The sequence below is a fragment of the Anguilla rostrata genome, chromosome 4 (genome assembly GCF_018555375.3).
Source record: "Anguilla rostrata isolate EN2019 chromosome 4, ASM1855537v3, whole genome shotgun sequence".
Lineage (NCBI taxonomy): Eukaryota > Metazoa > Chordata > Actinopteri > Anguilliformes > Anguillidae > Anguilla > Anguilla rostrata.
In genome coordinates this window covers 36951589-36973842 of record NC_057936.1, presented here as the reverse complement: position 1 = coordinate 36973842, position 22254 = coordinate 36951589, and the positions used below count along the sequence as shown (strand labels likewise).

At 43.9% G+C, this 22254-nt stretch overlaps 1 protein-coding gene across 1 annotated transcript in view; it reads left to right on the top strand.

Moving 5' to 3' along the window:
* LOC135253317 (ephrin type-A receptor 3) overlaps positions 1-22254 on the top strand; it is a 134778-nt gene that overhangs the window by 102322 nt on the left and 10202 nt on the right. The window contains exons 9-15 of the mRNA XM_064332443.1: positions 1352-1419; positions 2787-2912; positions 4772-4957; positions 12603-12664; positions 14150-14359; positions 17330-17479; positions 18779-18972. Coding sequence (XP_064188513.1) covers positions 1352-1419; positions 2787-2912; positions 4772-4957; positions 12603-12664; positions 14150-14359; positions 17330-17479; positions 18779-18972 — 996 coding nt within the window. The remainder of the gene's footprint in view (positions 1-1351; positions 1420-2786; positions 2913-4771; positions 4958-12602; positions 12665-14149; positions 14360-17329; positions 17480-18778; positions 18973-22254) is intronic.

Below are 22254 nucleotides of genomic sequence, written 5' to 3'. Positions count from 1 at the left end.
AGACGCTTTTATCCGAAGCAACACAATCTGCAAACTCTATGTGTCCTTGTGGACACAATGTATTTTGAAAGTAATGCAGCTCAGAAAGTATTTGTCCTCCACAGCCTGATATCGCATGAATTTCAGAATTGTGGTGATAAAAAAGAATTCTTGAAAATGGTATATACACACTTAATATTCACATCAATCAATGCTATTTGTGTGGAAACCCTGAACTTCGAAGTAAACCAATCGTGGGTGGATGTGGGAGGATGTTGGGATGAGGGAGACAGGGCTGTTATGGAGCCAGGGTTATACCACAGAGTTACAACTTAACAATGATTCATTTTAAACATTCAAAAGTCCAACCCGGTGAATTATCTGGTGAGTGCAGGGGGGTGTCTGAAGAGTTGCAATTTCACCATTAGTTCCAACTCTGAGAGTCTGCTTAGTATGGTGATGTAATCTGAACTTCTGATCCAGTACTTCTGGAATTTAGGGCACAGTTTGACACTAAAAGTTAGATTTTATTTTGCTTTTATTTATTTCTTTATTTTTTATTTTTACAACAAATTAAACATCTGAAAGGAAGGTTAAGCTGTGTACAAACTGTACTGCAAAATATGGGAGTAATATGAGATTTGAAGATCAAAACCCTCCAACTCTGCAATCTTTTTCTTCTGCGACAGAAAGAAAATGGATATCTTTTCAAAGGCGAAAGACCAGGTGTCATAAAAGGTGCCATTTTCTTGCCGCGCTATAATACTCATACATCACTTATATGTGGCTTATATTTGAAGCTGTAATTCACTTGTGTTTAGGTCTTTGAAGAGACCTGGTGACTATTGGTGATTTACACCTCTGAAAGGGGCTCGAGTCACAGCGGATGAAAGAAAAAACTGTTCCAAAAGGAAAAGGGGAAATGTGGCTCTCCTTTTATTTTGGCGGTTTTTCAGCAGGATTGGGTAAGAAGGCAGGCCTCAGGAATCGACAGGGGCTGTATGTTTAATGCCAAATCTGCGGGGGCCCCTGAAATGCAATTAGCTTTGTTGTGAAAGGAGAAGCCGGCTCCTCGCCCTCAGGCTACGAGGCCAGAGGACATGGTTCACTGGCCCATGGAGCAGCAGGGTAAAGACTGCGCGTGGGTGCCATGTGAGGTCAATACACGGAAATATTGACGTTTGTGTGGCCCTCAGCTGTCTCCCCTTAAAGATGTCAAATGCGCACAATAGCAAAAATGAACATTATATTCCCCCATGTGTGCACGTGGCTTCTGTGTGTGTGTGTGTGTGTGTGTGTGCGTGTGCTTGTGTGTGTGTGTGTGTACACCCGTGACTGATGGTTATGTGACACAAAGCTGTCTCTGTTTCAGACACTGTGGGTACATAAAAGCAAAGCAGGACCCTGACGAAGAAAAGATGCAATTTCAGCATGGAAGAGGTAGGGGGCACCACTCTTCTCACTCTTACTCATGTACAGTGCATAATACAGTAGGACCTCACAGATGCCAACCCCTAAATGTGAATGGGGTCATTCAGACTTTCAGATGAATTCAGAATTCAGAAGAATTCAGAATTTTGATTCTGTAATGTTTGTAACTTTGAAAGCAAATTCAAAACACACTAATTTTCATTTGACAAATATGTAACGTTACATATTTGTCAAATGAAAATTAGTGTGTTTTGAATTTGCTTTCATGTTAAATCCTTATTTTATGTTTTATCATATAATAGCTACAAATAATTTTATGTGTTAAAAGCCAATAATCAACCCAATATAAGAATGAATCTCATTGGGACATTGCTTTTTTATGTCAGCTGTCTATAAAACATTGCATGTTAAGCTGACAATCTACTAGCAAAACATGCATTTCAATCATCTTGCATTCTCAAAAAATACAATCTTTACATACTGTACATTAATGCCATAAAGAATGTAGCCAATGTGTGTGATTTACCAAGGACACTGAAAGCCGTTGACCAAAGAAAAGGCTAGAACGATACACTGTGTGAAGTGACAATTGATGGCAAGCTAGGGATGGTTCTTCTTGTGTCATAAAAGTCACAATATCAGTGAGGGAACAATGATCTGCAGGCAGCATCTACCCAGCTGAATAGCCGACACTCTTATCCAGAGCAACTTAAACAACTTACAAAGCAATGTATATGAATAAATGAATCTGTCCATGCATCAAGAAACACATTAACACATGTTTTATTGTATGTAGTATTATGACTGCAGAACACTGCAACTGTGACAATTATTCAGTTCTGTTATTAAAAGTGCTTTAATTGTGCATGGTCATTCATGTTATTTTAGCCAGAATGGCTAAATGTTAAACAAAGATGTAATTTTAGTATAGTTGTTCGGAAATTATCATGCGATGCTTCCATAAATTTCGTATGCCTGAACCATTTTTTGTGACTTGTTTAGAACAACAAATGTGCTCTAAGTGTGTGTGAGAAATCTCATGATTACAGTTATTTCACAGCCAAATTCCAATCTAATCGAAACGTTCCCCAAAGTTCTCGCAACATTTCCTGTCGGCTGGGAAGCCGTAGTTTTGCTCTAAATGTGAACCACGGGAAGCAATAATGGTCATAATTGGTGATCTCATTGCCAATTGCAGATTTTCTGCGGAGCAGGGCTCTCATCTACCTGCCTAAGATGACTCTTGATGATGTTGGAAATGTTACTGAACATTTATGGAGTTAATAGAAGCCACGCTAATGAATGGGGAAAGCATTGCTGTAGAGCGCCATTATCATCTCATTCTCGGCATCGACTTCTTAATCGCCCTCCTGCAGTCAACCTCCCGGGGAGCAGGACATACATTCACCCCCACACGTACGAGGACCCCAATCAAGCCATCCGCGATTTCGCCAAGGAGATCGACGTCTCCAGCATCCGCATCGAGCGAGTGATAGGCGCAGGTGAGTGGGTGCCCAGTGTCATGTGACTATTAACACAAATCGACCAGAACACAATTACAATTACCTTTGTTTTAAAATGGGCAATCTCATCAATTGAAGAGAAGCTCATGGATTACTACAACGTGCATGAACGAACACACACACTCACACCCACCCACACCCATCCACACACACACACAAATGTGCACGTGCACATGAACACACACACACACAGACCCACCCACTCCCACCCACACACGCACACAAACACGAATGTGCACATGCATATAAACACACGCACACGTGCAAATATCAATATCGACCTTTAAGAAATGATGGAAGTTCTCTTGCCTGAGCTTCATTAACTCAGATGGAAAGATGACAGAAATGGAGCCACGTGTCATTCGCGGCTCTCTGCTGTTCAGACAAAAGGCCCGTTACTGTGATCCAGGGTAAGGCTTTCCAACACCGCAAGAATCATTGGAGACAGAGAATGTCTCTCTCAGTGTCTGTCAATAAATCTGTTCATCAGCTCTTTTAAAAAGGATCTGAGTGAAACATTAGTCTTCATTCCTGTGCGATACATGCACAGCATGTGAGAAGCAGAATCGCATCACGTTTGCAGGTTGGGTCCTTTTGTTTCTTTGCGTGTGAGTTTGGTGCATCTATGAAACAAAGGGATTCTGGTCTGTGTTGCTGCATTCTGTTCCCAAATATAACGGGCTAGGATTTGCTGCCAGCTGCACTGCAGTAAGTCATGCAATCCAGGGAGCTTTAAGCGAGGAATGGAGAATAGCAGAGGGAACGCATTGGCAGGTCGCCTCTCGCTTTAATATTTTATTGTGCATTACATATTTTTTGCACCTTCATATTCGGTGCAAGTCGTAATAATGTCAGGCAAATGGTCAGGAAATCACTTTGTCTTCAAAAACAGCATAGCTTGAAGGTAGAATTGCGTCGTTGAGTGATTGCTCTTTTTCCAACTCTGTTTACTTCCTTTATAGAGCATGCTACATTAAATCTGATTGATTGGTTGCCCTCAACAGAATCTCCTTTTGTTTACCGCACAGTGCAGAGGCACTGTCTAGCCTTTGGGGTTTTCCCTACTGATCCTATTATAAAAAAAGTCCTGAATTGTTCATGGATGACACTGCAAAAGTAAAAAGTCAGAACATCGAGGTTCGTGTAACTCTATTGCATTGTGGCTGCTATGTGACTGCTATGTAATTACACTTGTAAATAGTGGGTAATAAAAGTGCAATTATATTGCATGTTAATAGAGAGCTATTCTGTCCAAGTTCTGAAGATATACAAGGTCTGCAAGCTTATATCCTGATCCAACTAGCCACAGAACACGCTCTATTGATCTTTTTCTATGTAGTTACCTTTTTAACTCCTTAAGAGATCATAGCAAGTTGTGCTCTGTACTCTATGATATGCTCTCTAATGCAAGTAACAGGTGCTGTGCCTGCTCTCCCTTTCGTCTCTCCCTCCTGGGCCCTTTTTATTTGCACAATGCTTGAATAAAATAACAAAAGACTTTTGGCTAGCTCATCTTCTTGACCTCTTTCTAATGGACTTTTTCTCAGACTTGCAGTGGCATGCAAGTTTTCTTTTTGATGTTTGGACATTTCACTTAAAATATTTTTTTTGTGATTAATATAAAGTGTAACCAATGTTACGCTGGTATGAGTAAAGCAGGTTGGTCTCCATCCCGGGTCCTTTGCCCCACGGTATTTAACAGAGCGCAGAAAAACTCACCGGATCTGGAGTGGAATTAGGGAGCCATGCTCCCTCCTGGGTGAGTCTGAGGGCTGGTGAGTTCTGGAGCTCTGTTTCCGGAGAATGTAGATGACGGTGAGCGCTCTGCTTGCACACAGGTGAGTTCGGGGAGGTATGCAGCGGGCGCCTGAAACTGCCCAGCAAGCGCGAGATCTACGTGGCCATCAAGAGCCTGAAGGCGGGCTACTCAGAACAGCAGAGGCGGGACTTCCTGAGCGAGGCCAGCATCATGGGCCAGTTCGACCACCCCAACATCATCCGCCTGGAGGGCGTGGTCACCAGATGTGAGTGGACCCCCTACCCCGCCTTGCCTGCTTTCTGTTACCATCCTGTGTGTTAGCCCGAAGAGCCCCTCCCACAAATGTATGCAAGCATACATACACCCAAATCACACACACTCAGTCTCTCTCTCTCTGTCTCACATGCACACACATACACACACACACTCACGCATGCATGCACGCTAATACACACACAGGCACACACACAAACATACACACATCACTCACGCTCTCTCTCTCTCACACACACACACTCACACACAGACACACCGACACACAAACAAAAACACACACACATTTCATATACACCCCAGTAATTCCATGTATGATTCCCTAAAAAATTAGTCTCTCTACCCATGCTACACCTTAATCAAAATGTCCACCTGATGGACACCCATGACCAGTTAGTTTTTCCTCAGGAGCTAGCTCTCATTGCTGAAACAGCTAATTAACATGCACATTTGTCCCTGTTCACTCCTGCGCTTGTTTTGAATTAAAGGTCCCTTGTTAATAAGGATCAGACAGGAGCTACCATCTGATAAAGGGTGCCGCAGCACACAGGCGCCAATGTTGACGACGTCTGTTGTTTGTTTACCTGCTTGTTTGTGTTTGTCTGTGTTTACACAGAGTGGCGTTTAATAAGAATGATTAGCGGGTGTGAACAGAGCCAAATTAATGCAAGAGAGGGCCTGTGCAGTTGCGATTATGAGCTCCACTTGGACCTGGTCTATCCCTTAGCCTTATGTGGTGCACTTTAGTAATTAAAGTGCACCACACCTGGTCCAGCTGTACCCTTATGCGGAAAATATATTCACAGATTCACATTTTTGAAATTCGCTTGAGGAAATACTTGGTTTCAGAATGTCTGGTTTCAGATTGTAGACAGACATCACCATGCTTAAATGTTCTTTTTCAATCAGCTGAAATTACAGGAAGTGGAAGTATTTACGTGTGTCAGAGCTGAATGGCAGCTGTGTGACTTACACTGTAACATGTCCAGTGTTAATTCAACTCTGAGTGCAATAGAGACCATATGTACTCATTAAGAGTAATTTTAGCACCAAACATTTTACTATGTGAATATTCAGTGCACTCCTCCTTCAAAATGGGTTCCTTCCCATCAACGAGGAACACAGGACCCTGGTGAACTTTGTCAAACACAGCTTCTCCTTAAGAAACACTTCAAAAGGAAGACATGCAACAGCCTTTATTTAAGAGACATGAGACCCTTGTCTGTTAACGCTATCAAGAATGAGCAAAGTGACAGTCTGATTAGTGTAGCACCTATCCTGCAACAAAAGGACCATGCATATTTATAGGTCTATGAATATTAATAATTCAGACAGTTAATTGGATGTGTTTAGATTCATGAATATTCAGCATCACGCATATTAACAAAACATTCATTCCCTCAACATTTCTCTTTCCTCCTCTCTAATGTGAAATGCTAATTTTGGCCTTTTGTACACTTTTGTTTAAACAGTTTATATTACTCTCACCTACCAGAGAACAGCGACAGTTTGCTTCATATCAAGAGAGCGAATTGTTGCATAATTTCCTGGCTCCGTTATTAAATTCTCTTCCCACAAAAGTGGTATTTTAATGTACTCTATGCAAATATGGGTTTTAATTGCGTTCATTATGAAAGATGAATTCAAATTTTAAAATGTACACACAGACACCATTAAAAACTGAACACAGAAGTGGCTCTTTGGTTTGCACTGTGGTCTCTGCTGACTCTCGGAAGAGGGGCTCATTGACGATGAGACCAGAACCTGACAGTTGTGATCACTGATCCGTGGGTAGAACTGCTGACCGCGAGTCAGCGATCCGTACCCAGGGTCACTGGACAGAGGGTGACCCAATGTGATAGTGCTGGATGTGTGTGTGTGTGTGTATGTGGTGTGTCAGCTACAATGGAAAGGGGAGCAGTAAAGTGTGGGTTTCTATGTGTGTGTGAGTGTGTGTGTGTGTGTGTGTGTGTGTGTGTTTCTGTGTGTGTGAGAGTGTGTGTATATGTGTGTGTGTGGTGGGCATGTTTTACTATCTTTGTGAGAACCAAATGTCCCCACAAGAATATAAAGATGAGGAAAACTATGCAACGTGGGGACTTTTTGTTGGTCCCCACAAGTTCAAGAGGCTGTTTTAGAGTTAGGGTTAGGGTTACAATTAGGTTAAGATTAGGCTTAAGGTTAGGCATATAATGGTTGGGGTTAGGGTTAGGGTTAAGGTTAGAGGTTACGGAATGTATGTAAGTCAATGGGAAGTCCTCACAAGTATAGCAATACAAACGTGTGTGTGTGTATGTGTATTTCTGTGTGCATGAGAGCGTGTGTACGTGCATGTGCACACGTGTGTGTGTGTACATGTGTGTGTGGCGTGCGTGTGTGAGAGTGCGTGTGTGTGTACCTGTGTGTGTGAGTGTGTACATGGGAGTAAATGCGTGTGTCTGTTCTGAAACGTGAGTCTGAGAGAGTGAGTGTATTTGTGTCTGTACTGTATGTGTGCACATGTGTAGAGGGAGGGTTTGATCAGTGTGTAATTATCAGATGTAATTGCGGGAGGGGCAGAGCAAAAAACAGGTCACAGCCTGTTTTTTTCAGGGGCTGAAGGGTCAGGGTAAATTAGGTCCTGCGTTAGGGGCCGAGCTGTAAATATCACCCCTTTCCTAGCATACAAAGGATGCTTCTGCCTATGACAGAAAATGTGTGTGCATGAGTGTGTGTGTGTGTGCACGCGTGTGGGCTCGTTGGTGCATACAAAATGGACGGTACAGGCACATGGTACGAGAGCCTCAAATGCCATTCTTCCATTAGAAGAATAGAGGAGAAAACAGGAACTGCTGTGATTGGTGTTTTTTGTCATGCAAATCTCCACGCAGCTAAAAGAATGAGCTGAGAATAGTCTTTTATTCTTTATCACAACGCATATCTAAAAAAAAAATGCATAGCTGTCATCATCTCTGTTATCTTCCCTTTGTGTGGCTAACTGGCGTATTATCTGATTATCTAATCTTCGATAACAATAACACTTATCAGCCGTCTCTGCCAGCTTCCATTCTCTGCACTGTAGCGATGCCTAGAAGTCTGCAATTTGGCTTTCTTCCTGTCAGCAACAATGGAAAGGGGAGTAGTAAATGTACGGAAAGTTTGTTCGACTTCATGAAGGTGATGTATGTACTGCTTTGACTGCTGCAGCTTTTCGTCTTGAAAAGGCTAAGGGCAAAACGCTTAGTCCTAACACATTAAAAGTCTCAACATTTTTAGGTAAATGTTTTTTTTTCGCTTTGTTGATACTGTAGGTTTTGGAACACCTGAGCTTGACTGTTAGAAATAATCTGTTTGGCAGTCTCCAACTTTAAAATCCTCTTTTTTTAAGCAATTAATAAAAGAAATATCACATAATCGAAGATGTAAGTTTAAAAACAATATCATGAAACATGATTTATGCAACATTTAAAAAATAAAGGAATGCAATGCTGTAATAATTTACCAGTTTAAGTTTTATATTGGGGACATATGGTTTATAGGATAATAATTATGTAATAATGAAGCGGAGGGAAACAAACTTTTGTCAAATTATGTAAGTTGTGCAGTGAGTAAACTTGACTGTTGACATTAAAATGTCAAGATAGAGAATTCCACACAGTGCATTTATAATTCACTGTTAGCATCACAGTACTGTAACTGCTTCCTAAAGAAGCTCACACCAGTCATTCTGGAGTATGCATTCTTCTGCATCTTGAGTTGCCTAATAATAAGCTTTCATTTACCAATTACAAATGGTTTGCCTCATTTTACATAGCATTGAAGCAAAGAAAGCCTTAAGTCAACCTTTGACTGGAAATGACTGGAATCTTAATATAATATTTAGCTGTGGCAACAGCGATGGTGTCATGGAGGTCTGCTGTATCTGATGGTTTTTCGGTGTTTCAGAACGTGAGTGATGAGTTCACTTCATCGATTGGCTTAAGCGTCTGCACACCTTGTTTCCAGAGCCTAAATCAGTTGCTAGTAAAATGACACCACAAAAACTTGCAGACCATGGTGCTCTCCAGGACTTTAGTTTGACGACCCTGGATTCTTGCATTGTGTCTCTTTCTAACAATGAGAAACTGGAGTGAGTCACTTGCCCATTAATACTGTTTTCATCCACTGGTAGTGCAATAGAGTTTGTATGGTAGATATTACAGTACAATATGGTTGTCCATTGTAAGTTAAGCTTAACAACAGACTTCATACCTTCATATCTTCTAACAATAGACGTCATAGACCTTACAATACTATCTTTTAAATGAATTGAAATTATGAGGCAAACGCAAATTATTTCAGAACACAATCCATTGCAGATGCTTGCTGATCATTTAGTATAAAAAATTATGTATATTACAGTGCTTCCAGGGGCAAAAACCTTCCTGTTTCAGAAAAACATTTTTTTCCCCTGATTTATTCAGTTATTTTTTTTGCCCGCAACATGTGATAATATGTTTTAATGTGAAAGCTTGAGTCTCTCAAAGCCAACTGGTGGACAGTACAATGGCCTCTTTTTTATTCAAAGGGCCGTTTTAATGATTCTGCCCACTGCTGCTGCTAAATTGGTTGATTGTGGCGAATATTGTAGAGAATATTGGTTTTGGGCATCTATCACTTAGATAACCTGGGGGCCTGGATAAATAGCTCATGAATATTTTACATAATGAACTTATCGCGCGGCCTTTGCGCATTTCCTTCAGAAATGAGATTTATTTCCTGGTTATTAAATTGTAATTTGTGGCATCCTTTTACCCTGTCAGCATGAGCACAGCACGATTGTGTGTGTGTGTGCGTGTGTGTGTTTGCTTGTCCTTGTGTGTGTGTCTGCGTCTGCTTGTCCGTGTGTGTCTGTGTGTGTGTTGCGTGTGTGATTTGTGTGTGTTTATGCATTTGTGTGTATTTGTGTGTGTGTGTGTGTGTGTGTGTGTGTGTGTGTGTATTTGTGTGTGTGTGTGTGTGTGTGTGTGTTTGGGATTGGATTGAGGCTGGGTCAGAGGATCCAGCAGACGGAGATGGCTGAGTTTGATTTGACACATTGTTGCAGGTGGTGGTGGGTAGAGGAGGTGATTTCAGATGACAGGTGGCACTGCGGTGACCTTTCCTATATAACCACCCTTGTGAAAGCCTGCTTGTGAGCTTGCGCAGACGCGCCGGGAGCGGGCCACACGCGTACATTCCTGCCAGTCCGTGCTGCCGGCCTCTCTCTACCCGCCTGGCTTTGCCTCTCCTAGGCCATAGTGACAACCACATTAGTCTACGGGATGAGAGTAGAATTGTATTGAATTTTTTTGTGTGTATTTGGGGGTAGGAGGAGGGGACAGTGGTGGGTAGGGCATTTATCACTGAGAGGTATGGTGATTTCATTTGTGGTGTACGACAGCCTCAGTCTCACGTCTTAGAGCCCAGCGACTTGGTTTCCTGCTCTTGTGCCTCTCTTTCTCTCTCTCTCTCTCTCTCTCTCTTTCTCTCACTCTCTCTCTAACCCTCTCTCTCTGCCTCTCACCTCTCTCTCTCTCCCCTTCTCCCTCCCTCTGCCCCTCTGTCTCTCTCATGGTTATTGACCCACACCCCCTCCCTCGCCTCCCGTATACTTCCCAACATTAGTGACTTCAGATTGGGGAAAATGAGGCCAATTCATCATAACTGTCACAGTCTTTATTTAGGAGTCCTGGACCGAAGACATAGTACTCAGTGTAAAATTTAGCTGTTAAATTCCACCCCCTCCTCCCACCCTCCCCAACTGTCTATGCTCTTGGCACACCTGTATAAATCTCTCTCTCTCTTTTCCTCTCTCATCTCTCCATCTGTTTCTATCTCAGTTCACATTTTCTTTCTCCCTCCTTTTCTTTCTCCCTCCTTTTCTTTCTCCCTCTTTGGTGGAAGTGAGGACGTAGGAGAGAGGCGGCAGGACTGACAGATTGATTCCAGCCTCGTTACCTCTGGGGATATTTAGTGTTCCTGACAGAGGGAAAAAGAGCTCTCGAGTCACGCAACAGAACGCGGTGTTCTACCCCACCTCGCTCCATTATAAACACCAGCTATATGCCCCCCCCCCCCCCCTTTCTGCTTTGCCTCGCGTTTCAACTGCCCCCCTCGCCCCCACACGTTTTCCCCTTCCCGTGGTTCTGGTTAGCTGACCCACTAACCGTTGGCACGACTCTGGCCATTCCCTCTGCTAATCCCACCCCTCCCACTCCGCAGAACGGCCGGCGCAAGCTCAGCTGTCTCAGCGGCTCATGCCTAACCGTGGCTGCCTGTGACCCGGCCATTGTCTAGCTCAGTACGGCACGCAGCGGTAGGGAAGCTGCAAGAGGGCCAGCTCGCTGCAGCCCATGTTCAGTCATTCCACCGTTTCCTCCTCTGGAAGGAGGCCGAGCCCACTTTCATCTGGCCTGCAGACGGGACAGGTGGCAGGGTCTCCCTCCCACCCCTGCCTCTTAACACACCGCGGTTCTGATCTTTTCCCTCAAAGTCAGTCACGTCCCCAGGCAGCGTCACACAGTCTAATATCTTCAAGGTTATGAGATTTGCTGCCTTTTATTGGACAAGACTAACATTATGGTTGGCCGTAAGGCGAATACATCACCGGTTATTCGCCGCCATAAACACTGCTCAGTCCTGCTCAGATGATGCTAATAATTTAGCAAACAGAGCAAGCCAGTGTATTACAGTACGTCAGTGAGCCCATCTCTCCTTTGACTGGGTCCAGTACGTAGAAGCTGTGAGCTGCGGTGTTGGGCTGCAGTGCTGGGTTGGTCTGCGTTCCTTCGCGGTGATGGCGGGAGGCCAGACAGGGGACAGGCTGTTTCCCTGAGTGGGGGTGGGGGGGGTGATAATCAGGGGATTAGCACCACAGCCCGCTGAGCGGGGAGAGCACGGTGATTGACAGCGCGCGTTCGCGGCCGAGGGTGCCGGGGGCGACCGTAATCGCGTCGTGAAGCGCAGGTGTGAGTGTCGGCTGCAGATGACACGCCGTGATGAGGCGAATGGGGTTCTCGCCAGATGGTTTTAACGCGCCCCCCCCCACCCCGCCACCTCTCTCACACATGCATGCACACGCACACGTACACGTACATGCACAAGTGTACACTCCACAGGTTGTGAACCGCACAGTTCACAAACGCTCACAACGCACACCACACATGCGCAATAATGCACACGCACTCTCGCTTTCCCTCACACGCACTGAAAAACACACACACTGCCTCCACCTCCCTTCTGAGTCAATCTATCACCGAACACCTCATGACCAACCCCCCCCACCCTCACCCATCCATCAAGAACTCATTAACATTCATGGCATTTCTGGACAGGGACGTTCCCTCTCTCTCCGGATTGCTTACTCGAATTATCGGTTGACACTTACTGAAAGCTTGGATTAAGGCCTGCGGATTGATGAATAACAGAGACCAGTCGGAGGGCGACGGGGGACCGCGTTCTTCTCTCTGCTGCTTTTTCGTCGTGTCTCTCAAGCACACTGCGTCAATTGGAAGCGATTCCAATACGCTGGCGCAGCGGTTCTTCTGGAACAGAGCGCAGAGCTGTCGTCTGTCGTTTTACTCATTGTCTTCCGGTGACTCGTCTTGCATACTGAGGCGAAACTCTTGTCCTTGCAGGTAAGCCAGTGATGATAATTACTGAATACATGGAGAACGGGTCCTTGGATACCTTCCTGAAGGTGAGTTGGGAGGGGGCTGGGGGTGCGGGACGTCTGCTGCAGGCAGCCAATGCCAGGCAGAAGCGTGAAGGCGGACATAAAACGGAAAGGCCACTGAAGGGTTGATTCAGTGTCACAGTTAAGTCCGGGGCCTCTTTTAATAAAGTTTGAAAATGAAAAAATGTATACGTGCATTTCGCGAACTGTGGCCTGGCATTTCAAAATGCCGCAGACCTGAAATAGAAACGAATGAGATTGCGGAAGAATTTGAGGCAGGGAGGTGGAGTGTTCATTCATGTCAATCTGCTTGCATACAAGCCCCCCCCCCCCCCATTCTTTGCAATCTGCAAATGTATGACTTGTCTTGTCACTCCAAGGATAAATTGGAACTGAAATTGCATTACACCCAAGCCATTATTCTTAAGTGGACACCTTTTAATTACAAATGCATTTGAATGCAAGCGCTAAATGTGCAAAAAATAACCTTGTCTATAACTTTGCATCTGCCAGCGGAGGACATAATGAAGCTCCATAAATATTCCTCGCCGTGCACATAAAAATCTCATTTAATCATGCTATCCATTTTATGGGCGACAGCTCAGACCCTTCTCCGCAGAATACATGTGTTTAATCAGGGAACAGATCAATTAAGCGTCACTCACTCATGACGCAATCAGCATGCAACAAGTATGCAGTAGAATTTAGACCCTGATACAAATGAATAAAAACTCCATTTTGATCTCGCTGTGTATTATGGACATCAGATCATATCTGCCTTGTTGCTAGGCTGTCTTCCAGTGCCATGCCACCTATCAATTTCCTCCAGGAGTTTAGTCATGGTCATGGTTCTCCTCAGTATCAGAAACAAACAGGCTAAGAAGTAAGTTTAGGAAGTTTAAGTTTAGGAAATAGAAACCATGCTCTAGGTGATATACGTAGTCATAAATGAAGTAAACTTAAGACCACTGTATCAAACTGAATTCACTGGAGAAAGTGTGTCATGGAATTAACTTGCAGCTAATGCATACCCACATTTCTAGCATGTGTATTAAAATATTAAATTAAAATATACAGTCACAGAAACCTTCATGACTGTTAGTAATGGGAGCGTTTTACTGAGCGTGGGGTGTGTTCAGTCTTACAGCTCTGATGAAGCATTGCTTAGCGTTGTGAGGGTTTGACTGACAGCAGGCTATGTCCAGTCTTACAGCTCTGATGAAGCATTGCTTAGCGTTGTGAGGGTTTGACTGACAGCAGGCTATGTCCAGTCTTACAGCTGTGATGAAGCATTGCTTGGCAGTGTGAGTGTTTGACTGACAGCAGGCTGTGTCCAGTCTTACAGCTCTGACGAAGCATTGCTTAGCATTGTGAGTGTTTGACTGACAGCAGGCTGTGTCCAGTCTTACAGCTCCGATGAAGCATTGCTTGGCAGTGTGAGTGTTCGACTGACTGCAGGCTTTGTCCAGTCTCACATCTATGACGAAGCATTGCTCCCCTCCCTTCCAGAAACACGACGGGCAGTTCACGGTCATCCAGCTGGTGGGGATGCTGAGGGGCATCGCCGCCGGCATGAGCTACCTCTCGGAGATGAACTACGTCCACAGAGACCTGGCCGCGCGCAACATCCTGGTCAACAGCAACCTGGTGTGCAAGGTGTCCGACTTCGGGCTGTCGCGCGTGCTGGAGGACGACCCCGAAGCGGCCTACACCACCAGGGTAGGCCCTCTCGCTTTCCTCCGTCACCCTCCGCTTCCTCTTCCTCCGTGTTGTCCTCCGAATCCGGAAGACGCAGCAAAGTTTGAGGCGGAGTTCTCTGTTTTGCTGATGGCTCCTTTCTGCTAAACAGCAAGGTGGTGTGTTTGCGATGCTGAGGATTTACAAGCATAAAAAATAAGGATAATGAGTTCAGGGGGGACCCTGGATGGAGGCCTTTGCATCAGTGCAGACAGTGTAGCAAGCGAAGCGCCCGCTCGCTCACAGGACTGAAGTTGTGAGCTCACAGGCTGAGAGTGTTTAGGACAGATCAGTGAGCCGCTCCTGTAACTCCGTCGGGCCGCAAGGCGGGACTGGGCGGAGTCTGCGCTGCGATGTTGTTCCTGACTCAAGCGGACAGCACAAATCAGGTCCAGGTCAGCTCACTGTCTCTGTGCCTCAGAGCATATATCAGAATGTGTCTCAGTGGACATCGGTGTGTGTTTGTATGTGTGTGTGCGTGTGTGCGTGCATGTATGTGTGTGTGTGCGTGTATGCGTGTATGTATGTGTGCGTGTGTCTGTGTGCGTGTATGTGTGTGTAGTGTTTGTGTATGTGTCTGTGGTTGCGGACATCTTTTTTTTGCTGATCAAAATGGGCATGTTAGTGGAAAATAGTGTGTGTGTGTGTGTGTTAGGGATGTGACGGTATACAGGTATGACGGTATACCGTAAAATTCAAATATGAAATAGTACTATCATAAACGTACCGTAATATCGCGATAGTAAATCACGTAACAAAAGCTATTTTCATGCGGGGAATTTTTTTTCCAACCATTACCCTAGTAAAATATTTAAATAACCCATATTAAATAATATACTGGACCTGAATTGAGATAATGAAATCTGATCCTAGATTTGTATTTAGAGGCAAAGTCATTTAAAAACACAGGTCGCGTCTTTCCAGCCAATCATTATGCTTGATGCATGACGTGCGTGCCCCCACGGGAGCGAGCAGCCGCACGGCTGCCGTTCTCCCGCTCGTTCTTTCTGATGTAAAATGTAAGTTAGCTTGCTACCTACAAATTACCAGCGATGTTATTTTTTTCATTCATGTAAAAAACGAGTTAAAAAAACTAGCTAAATGAGTGCCGAGGAGTCAGGCGAAAGCAGGGGAGAGGCAAAGAGAAAGTCGTCGGAAGAACTGAGGTTGAAGTTGAACTCACAGACTAGATAAGGCCAGTCATGCACTGAGAGACTTTTGGACGTTTTGAAAAGAGACATGCTTTCACAAGAACAAACAAATATTGATACAGCATAATGTTATAATTCTACACTGATGACACAACTGTTGTTTCCATGCTGATGAATTGTAACGTTACAGCTCTCAATTATAACGATTACATGTTTGAGCAATTGCGATTCAATTGTAGGCTATTTGACATTATCCGTAGACCAGGCTTTTTAGTGTGAGTCTCATTCATTTGAGTAGGGTCCAGGAAGTTGCCTGCTTCCGCGCAGCGTATGGGTTGCGCAAATGTTTTTCTCCCCTTTGTGGCTGTTGGTATTCCACTCATTGGCTGAAGTATGTGAGTAGGTGTGTCAAACAAGGTTGTTGCTTACAATAAATACGCTATTTTTGTAAAATTACATATTTACACGTATGATTTCTCTTTTTTGGCTGTGTACGATAATTTTCTTTAAAATCCGATAAAAAACGATATTTCCGGTACGATAGTTTAATATTTCCCACCTGGCAAAGCTGGCTAGCTGGCTGTTATACAGCTACACGGCATCTCCGTTTGCAGTCCCTTACAACACTCGATGATTCTTATGCCGACCGTAATGAAAATCATATCCCCCCAAAAAGCAAACTCGTTCATCTGTGTGGGCTCACTTTGGATTCAGGAAATAGGATTTTAATTTTTTTTTTAATTTAATTAATTACAAGGAGTGAACTATTCAGTTGCATTTTTTGTTTTATTTTTCAATTGAAATGGTTTAAAAAATCTGCAGATCCATAAAACAGATTGAGTTGTAAATTTTGTGTGATTTCTTTTTTTTTTTAGCTTAAAACCTGATACCGTGATATACCGAAAATCATGATACTGAGTACTACGATTATCATACCATGAAATTTTCATACCCTTACTTCCCTAGTGTGTGTGTGTGTGGCTGATGGCTACTATGTCAAGGTAAGGTCAAGGTTAGATCCTTCTGGTAGTGAGCTGTAATTGAAGTCCTGTCTGGAAAGTGTCTAATGTTCTCAGGAACAGAAGCACATTGGGCACTGGCCTGGTTGACACACTGTGCCCATACCCAATCAGATGTACAGAAATTCCATCACAACTGTGGAGTTTGGAGGTACAGGCTGAGACGATTCCTCCTACAGTATTTTTTTAATAACCTCATCAGTGAGGAAAAAAAGAGGCAGAATGTTCCTCTCGAGTCCTTCACCACCACCCCCACCCCCACCCATCACTGCCTGCTGTGAGAGGAGGATGGGAGCACAGCACCAGTGGAACTGTCTGAACTAACTTTCCAAAAGCTTGTTAGGCTGCCGTCAACAGCACCTTGTGTTCCACAATGTCAGCATGTTCCTCCAGATGAGATCCAACCACCAGAGGATTGGAGGGGGTGGGGGTCTGTGAGTTTTTGGGAAAGAGGTCAATCCTGTCCCGTTCTTCCATGTGCGGCTATCTTCGCAGGCACACCCCACCTTCACTCCCTCACAATGTCTTCTGCCTGCACCCCACCTTCCCCCCCGTCCATACCCCCTCCGTGTTGTACAGGGTGCTTCGATCGTCCTCTCTCAGATCTGAATAGCACCCTTGGGACAGGTACAGAGAATAATCTTCCTCGTTGCTGGTTGCTCCAGCAACATCACAATGTCACAAACGTGCCAGGAGAGCAACGTCTGAAATTTGTGCGAGGCACTGGTATGGTGACGGTCGTGACCTTGCCCTGTCTATTTAATTTATTCTCTTTTTTTCAGGGGGGGAAGATTCCTATTCGCTGGACGGCGCCAGAGGCCATCGCATACAGGAAGTTCACCTCCGCCAGCGACGTGTGGAGCTACGGCATTGTCATGTGGGAGGTCATTTCCTACGGGGAACGCCCTTACTGGGAGATGTCCAATCAGGATGTGAGTATAGCCAAAGGCTGAGCTGCTCGTATTCATTATCTCAGTGTGAGCTATAGTCATTGAAAGGCTGTTTCACAATATGGAGACTGAACCAAAGAGGATATCAGAGCAGAAAATGCGCAAGATGCTACCTCCCCTCCACGCCACGCACCGATTGGCTTTCCAGTGCTCCGCCACTCCCACCGTGTGTTTGAAAGGCTACACAGCCGCAGACACTGCCAGACCGCCCGACACGATCTGGCCTCCCGTTAACGAATCTTCAAACCGTCGCCTTCGACGCCCATCTGTTTTATCCCCATCGGTGCAACAGAAGGGGCCTGCCAAGGTATGACCAACGGTTGAGGAATCATAACTCAGAAAATAAGGAAGCCATCCCGATTCCTCCAGAGGTAAAGCCGTTAAATTGACGCTGCTAGCCAGTGTTTCCAAGGCACGGCTTGTCAAGGCTCTTTATATTCTCACGAGTGGGATTTTGAGTCAGAGACAGATGAGGTCCTGGCGGATTTTCCACATGCCGTCAGCCTTATCCGCTGCTCGGGGACGGCTCTCAAGGTTAAGGCCCCGTGTGACTGATCGAGAGTTTTAGAAACTATACGAAACGATAAAACTGCGGCACATAAAACCTCATCCGCTGATGAGCCCGTCAGAGAGCGGCCTCTTTCACGTGCAGCCTCGTCCACAGCCGAATCCCGCCAACTGGGCCCCGTTCATCGGAAACCTTAAGATTGCACTCCCACCGTTGAGGCACAGCTGTTCTCCATTTTGCCCGGATAATACAACTCAGGGCAGTTCAAAGGCTTCCTCTCTCCAGGCAACAGCTTGTAAATTCGCACAGCTTTTTTCACAATGATGAAGAACATGCCAGTCTCCAATGCGGGGAAATGAAACAAGGTGTCTTCTGAAGTCTGGCTCATCCACAAAAGCCTACGCAAATTTGCTAACCCCTTCTTTTTACACAAAGAGACTCAGACAATTTCTCATTACTCTTTGTCTGAGTGCAAAATAAGGTATGGAAATCCACTTGGCTTTGCTGGTCTGACTGACACTCTTTGCTTGGAAATCCCTTAAACTTAGACCAGGTCATACACATCCTGCATGGTACAGGAAGTTGTGTCAACAGAATCAGATTTGATTGTAACCAACCACACTTGGAGTACAGAATCCAACCATCCTGAAACTACTGCTCTGCACTGCCAGCCACTGTGCTGTTATATTCATTTCATGAATTCAGCCTCTAACCACTGCTCGACTCTTCCTCACTGTCTCACTCTACCTCCACCTTTCTGTCGCCACCTGCAGGTGATAAAGGCGATAGATGAGGGCTACCGCCTGCCCGCCCCCATGGACTGCCCGGTGGTCCTGCACCAGCTGATGCTGGACTGCTGGGAGAAGGGGCGCAGCGATCGGCCCAAGTTCGCCCAGATCGTCGCCTCCCTAGACAAGCTCATCCGTAACCCCAGCAGCCTCAGGCAGCTGGCCAACAGTTCCGTCTGGTGAGTCCCCACAAAGGAGCCCTTTTTCCACGTCTGTCCTCCAAGGGCCCTTTTCATTCCCCTTTTAATAAAGTGATTTATTATTATTTATTATTTGACATTTACTGGAGCAAATATTTGCAATATTCAACATGTTTCAAAGGTCGCTTTCCATTTCAGGTAAGGGGCGGTGTGCAAAAGAATACCCGAGTTTGCGTCTGCTACTTTTACTCAAAATAATAAAAAAGCGCCTTATGGTGCAGTAAACAGATTCCCTGTACTATTATCAGTGATGAAGAAAGTGAGCATTAAATGGTAATGAGTCACACTTTCCATTGGTAAAAAGCTAGGAAAAAAATGCATTTCCCACTGCATCTGCATGTTGCAAGTTTGTACCTTCTTATATACAATAAAATACATTGCTGAAAACATTTTATTTGTTTTATTATTTTTTAACCAGATTAGTCCCCAGTAAGATTAAAATCAAGATATTAGTTTCCGACAAAACAATGAAACCCTCATCAAGACAGCAGTCAATATAAAAGTGCTGTACAAAAAAAGTTTAAGGGAAAAAGAAATTTCAATTATCAATTTAAGCAGCTACAAATATCAATAAACTTTGATTCCATAGACTTTACAATGGCTTTAAATTCACTCTGAGTAACTAGGTCCTGAAGTTTAATCTCCTTTTGCCAGGTATTACAGGAAAAGGATGCTCAGTCTGAGGTTTTGCAAGTCATAAGCACAGTATTCTGAGACAGTCACCCATAAGTACCATATTTTTGATAAAAGAAAAGAAAGATAAATAACAGGGGAGTCTACCTAGTATGGCCTTGTAGATAAAAATATATCTGTTACTAAGACAAAATGTAGAAAGAGCAGGCCAATTTACTCTGGAGGACAATATACAGTGATGAGCGAGGGCTCTGCAGTTTGTAATGAACCTCAAAGCTCCATGATACGCAGTATCCAACATATGAAGACAATAATCAACATAATCAAAAACAGGTTTGGTTGGATTGGATTATTGGTTTCTAAATAATGAAAATATTATAACTTCAAAATAAGAGCCTTATTTTAAAAAGGCCAGATTAATGCAATAACCATTCTGAGAAATTATTCAGTTTACAGTTGTTGTAGTTTACCTTCACTATCAAAGTTATAAGAATATATACAGTGAGCTCCTTAAATGTTTGGTACAAAGACAAAATGACTGCTTGTAGTGTGTGACCCATAGACATCACCAGGTGCTGAGTATCTTCTCTGGTGATTCTCTCCCAGGCCTGTACTTAAACCATCTTCAGCTCCTGCTTGTTTGTCTTAGGTTTGCTTTAGCAGTATGTTTGATCGTTGGCTTGCTGTAGGATAAATGGCCATCCAATAAAGGTGGAGGAATTTGCTTGAACTTGAGCAGATATGATGCTCCTGTACACTTCAGGAATCATTCTGCTGGTGCTATCAGCAGTTGCATCATCAAGGAAGACAGGTGAGCCAGTACCTGTGGCAGCCAAACATGCCTAAACCATAACTCCCCCACCATGATGTTTCACAGATGAGGGAGTTTTTCAGATCTTGGGAAGTTCTTTTTGGTCTTCACACTTTGCTCTTGCCATCACTGTGATACATGTGAATCTTGGTGTTATCCGTCCACAAGACCTTCCAGAACTCTGCAGGCTCTTTTAAGTACTTCTTTGCAAACTGTAACCTGGCCATCCTGTTTCTGTGGCTAACTAGTAGTTTGTATCTTGCAGTGTAGTCTCCTTTAGCTCTGTTTGTGTTGTCTGACACATCCACGCCTGCCTCCTGAAGAGTATTTCTAATCTGTCAAACAAGTGTTTGGGGGGTTTTCTTCATTATGGTGAGAATTCTTCAGTCATCAACTGTAGAGGTCTTCCTTGGCCTACCAGCAACTACGGAGCTCACCAGTGCTCATTTTAATGCTGTTCAAAACGGTTGATTTTGAAAAGTGTAAGGTTTGGAATATGTCCATGACTGTTTTTTTTTCTTATTTCTCAACCTCATTATGGCTTCCTTGATTTTCATTGGCACAACTCTGGTCCTTATGTTCACATACACCAATAACAGACTCCAAAAGCTATCAAAACCCTAGAATCAAGACTGGGTACTCGATACTGAAAGCTATTGCACCTGTGCTAAGGAAGCAAGTGAGCACATCTGACTAATCAGAAACACCTGTGAAGTCATTAATCCCAAACATTATGATGCCCCGAAATGGAGGAAATATCTATAAAAAATGCTGTCATTTCTACATGGTGAAATCAAAATGTATAAAAATACCCTTACTGGCGTTGGCAAGTTCAATTGTTTGGGAGTACAAACAACTAAACAATCAACTTCAACAATACTTTTTTGTGGTAAATGTACAATATGATCAATATAAGCGCAAAGCAGTGTCCATGTCATCAGAGAAAAATCTAAATTTAGTCAAATGAAACATTCCACTGAATACATGAGTTATCCATAATTGAATACTCATTGTATGTCATTTTGAAATTCAGCCTGCTTGATTATTGCTACTCAATGTCCTGTTTTAAATACAACACAACGGGTAGGCTATTATAATCCCTTACGAGATTGCTTTTGTGAACTATATGGTTAAATGAGGCAACATTTTGAACAAGAGAGTGCTATAATATATAGAGTATCATGGGACTAACTATTTCTAGCCTTTAACAATTACAGTAATACTCTTCTTCAATGAGTCTGTATGTTTTCTCGCAACTCAAGCACGGCTCTTTCCTGTTGCAGGTGCAGCTGCACCACGCAGCATACCCAGTTCCAGAGAGCGTGGGGTCATTTCAGTTGAGGTAGCAGTAAGGCAGCTGTGTACTCTGAGTCACTGCGTATTCACATGGGTGCTGTGTTCATTAACGTAGGTTTCTGAACGCGCATCATAAGTGCGTAATTCAAAGACATTTTCCATTTGTCTTCTACAGATTTCTACAAATTTATTTCAAGAAAAAAAGAATTACAATAACACGAGCAGAATAGAGCTATAGTGTTAAAAACAATGTCTGGACGGTTATTTTTATTGCAGTGAGCCAAGGGATGACATGATTTTAAAAGGTTTTGGAAGCACCACTAAAAAGACGCACTAAGTGCTGATTTAAAAGTAGTCAGTGAATTTGCCTCCCAGATGGCTTTTCCTCAGGAGTTCCACTTTCACCCAGGGAGGAGTAAGAGACTTGAATCAGCTGCTGATCTGAGTGTGTGAACAGGTGCCTCAGGTTCAGTGCCCTGTAGGTAGGGAGGGCAAAACGAAGCTTTAGGATGTCGCCAGCA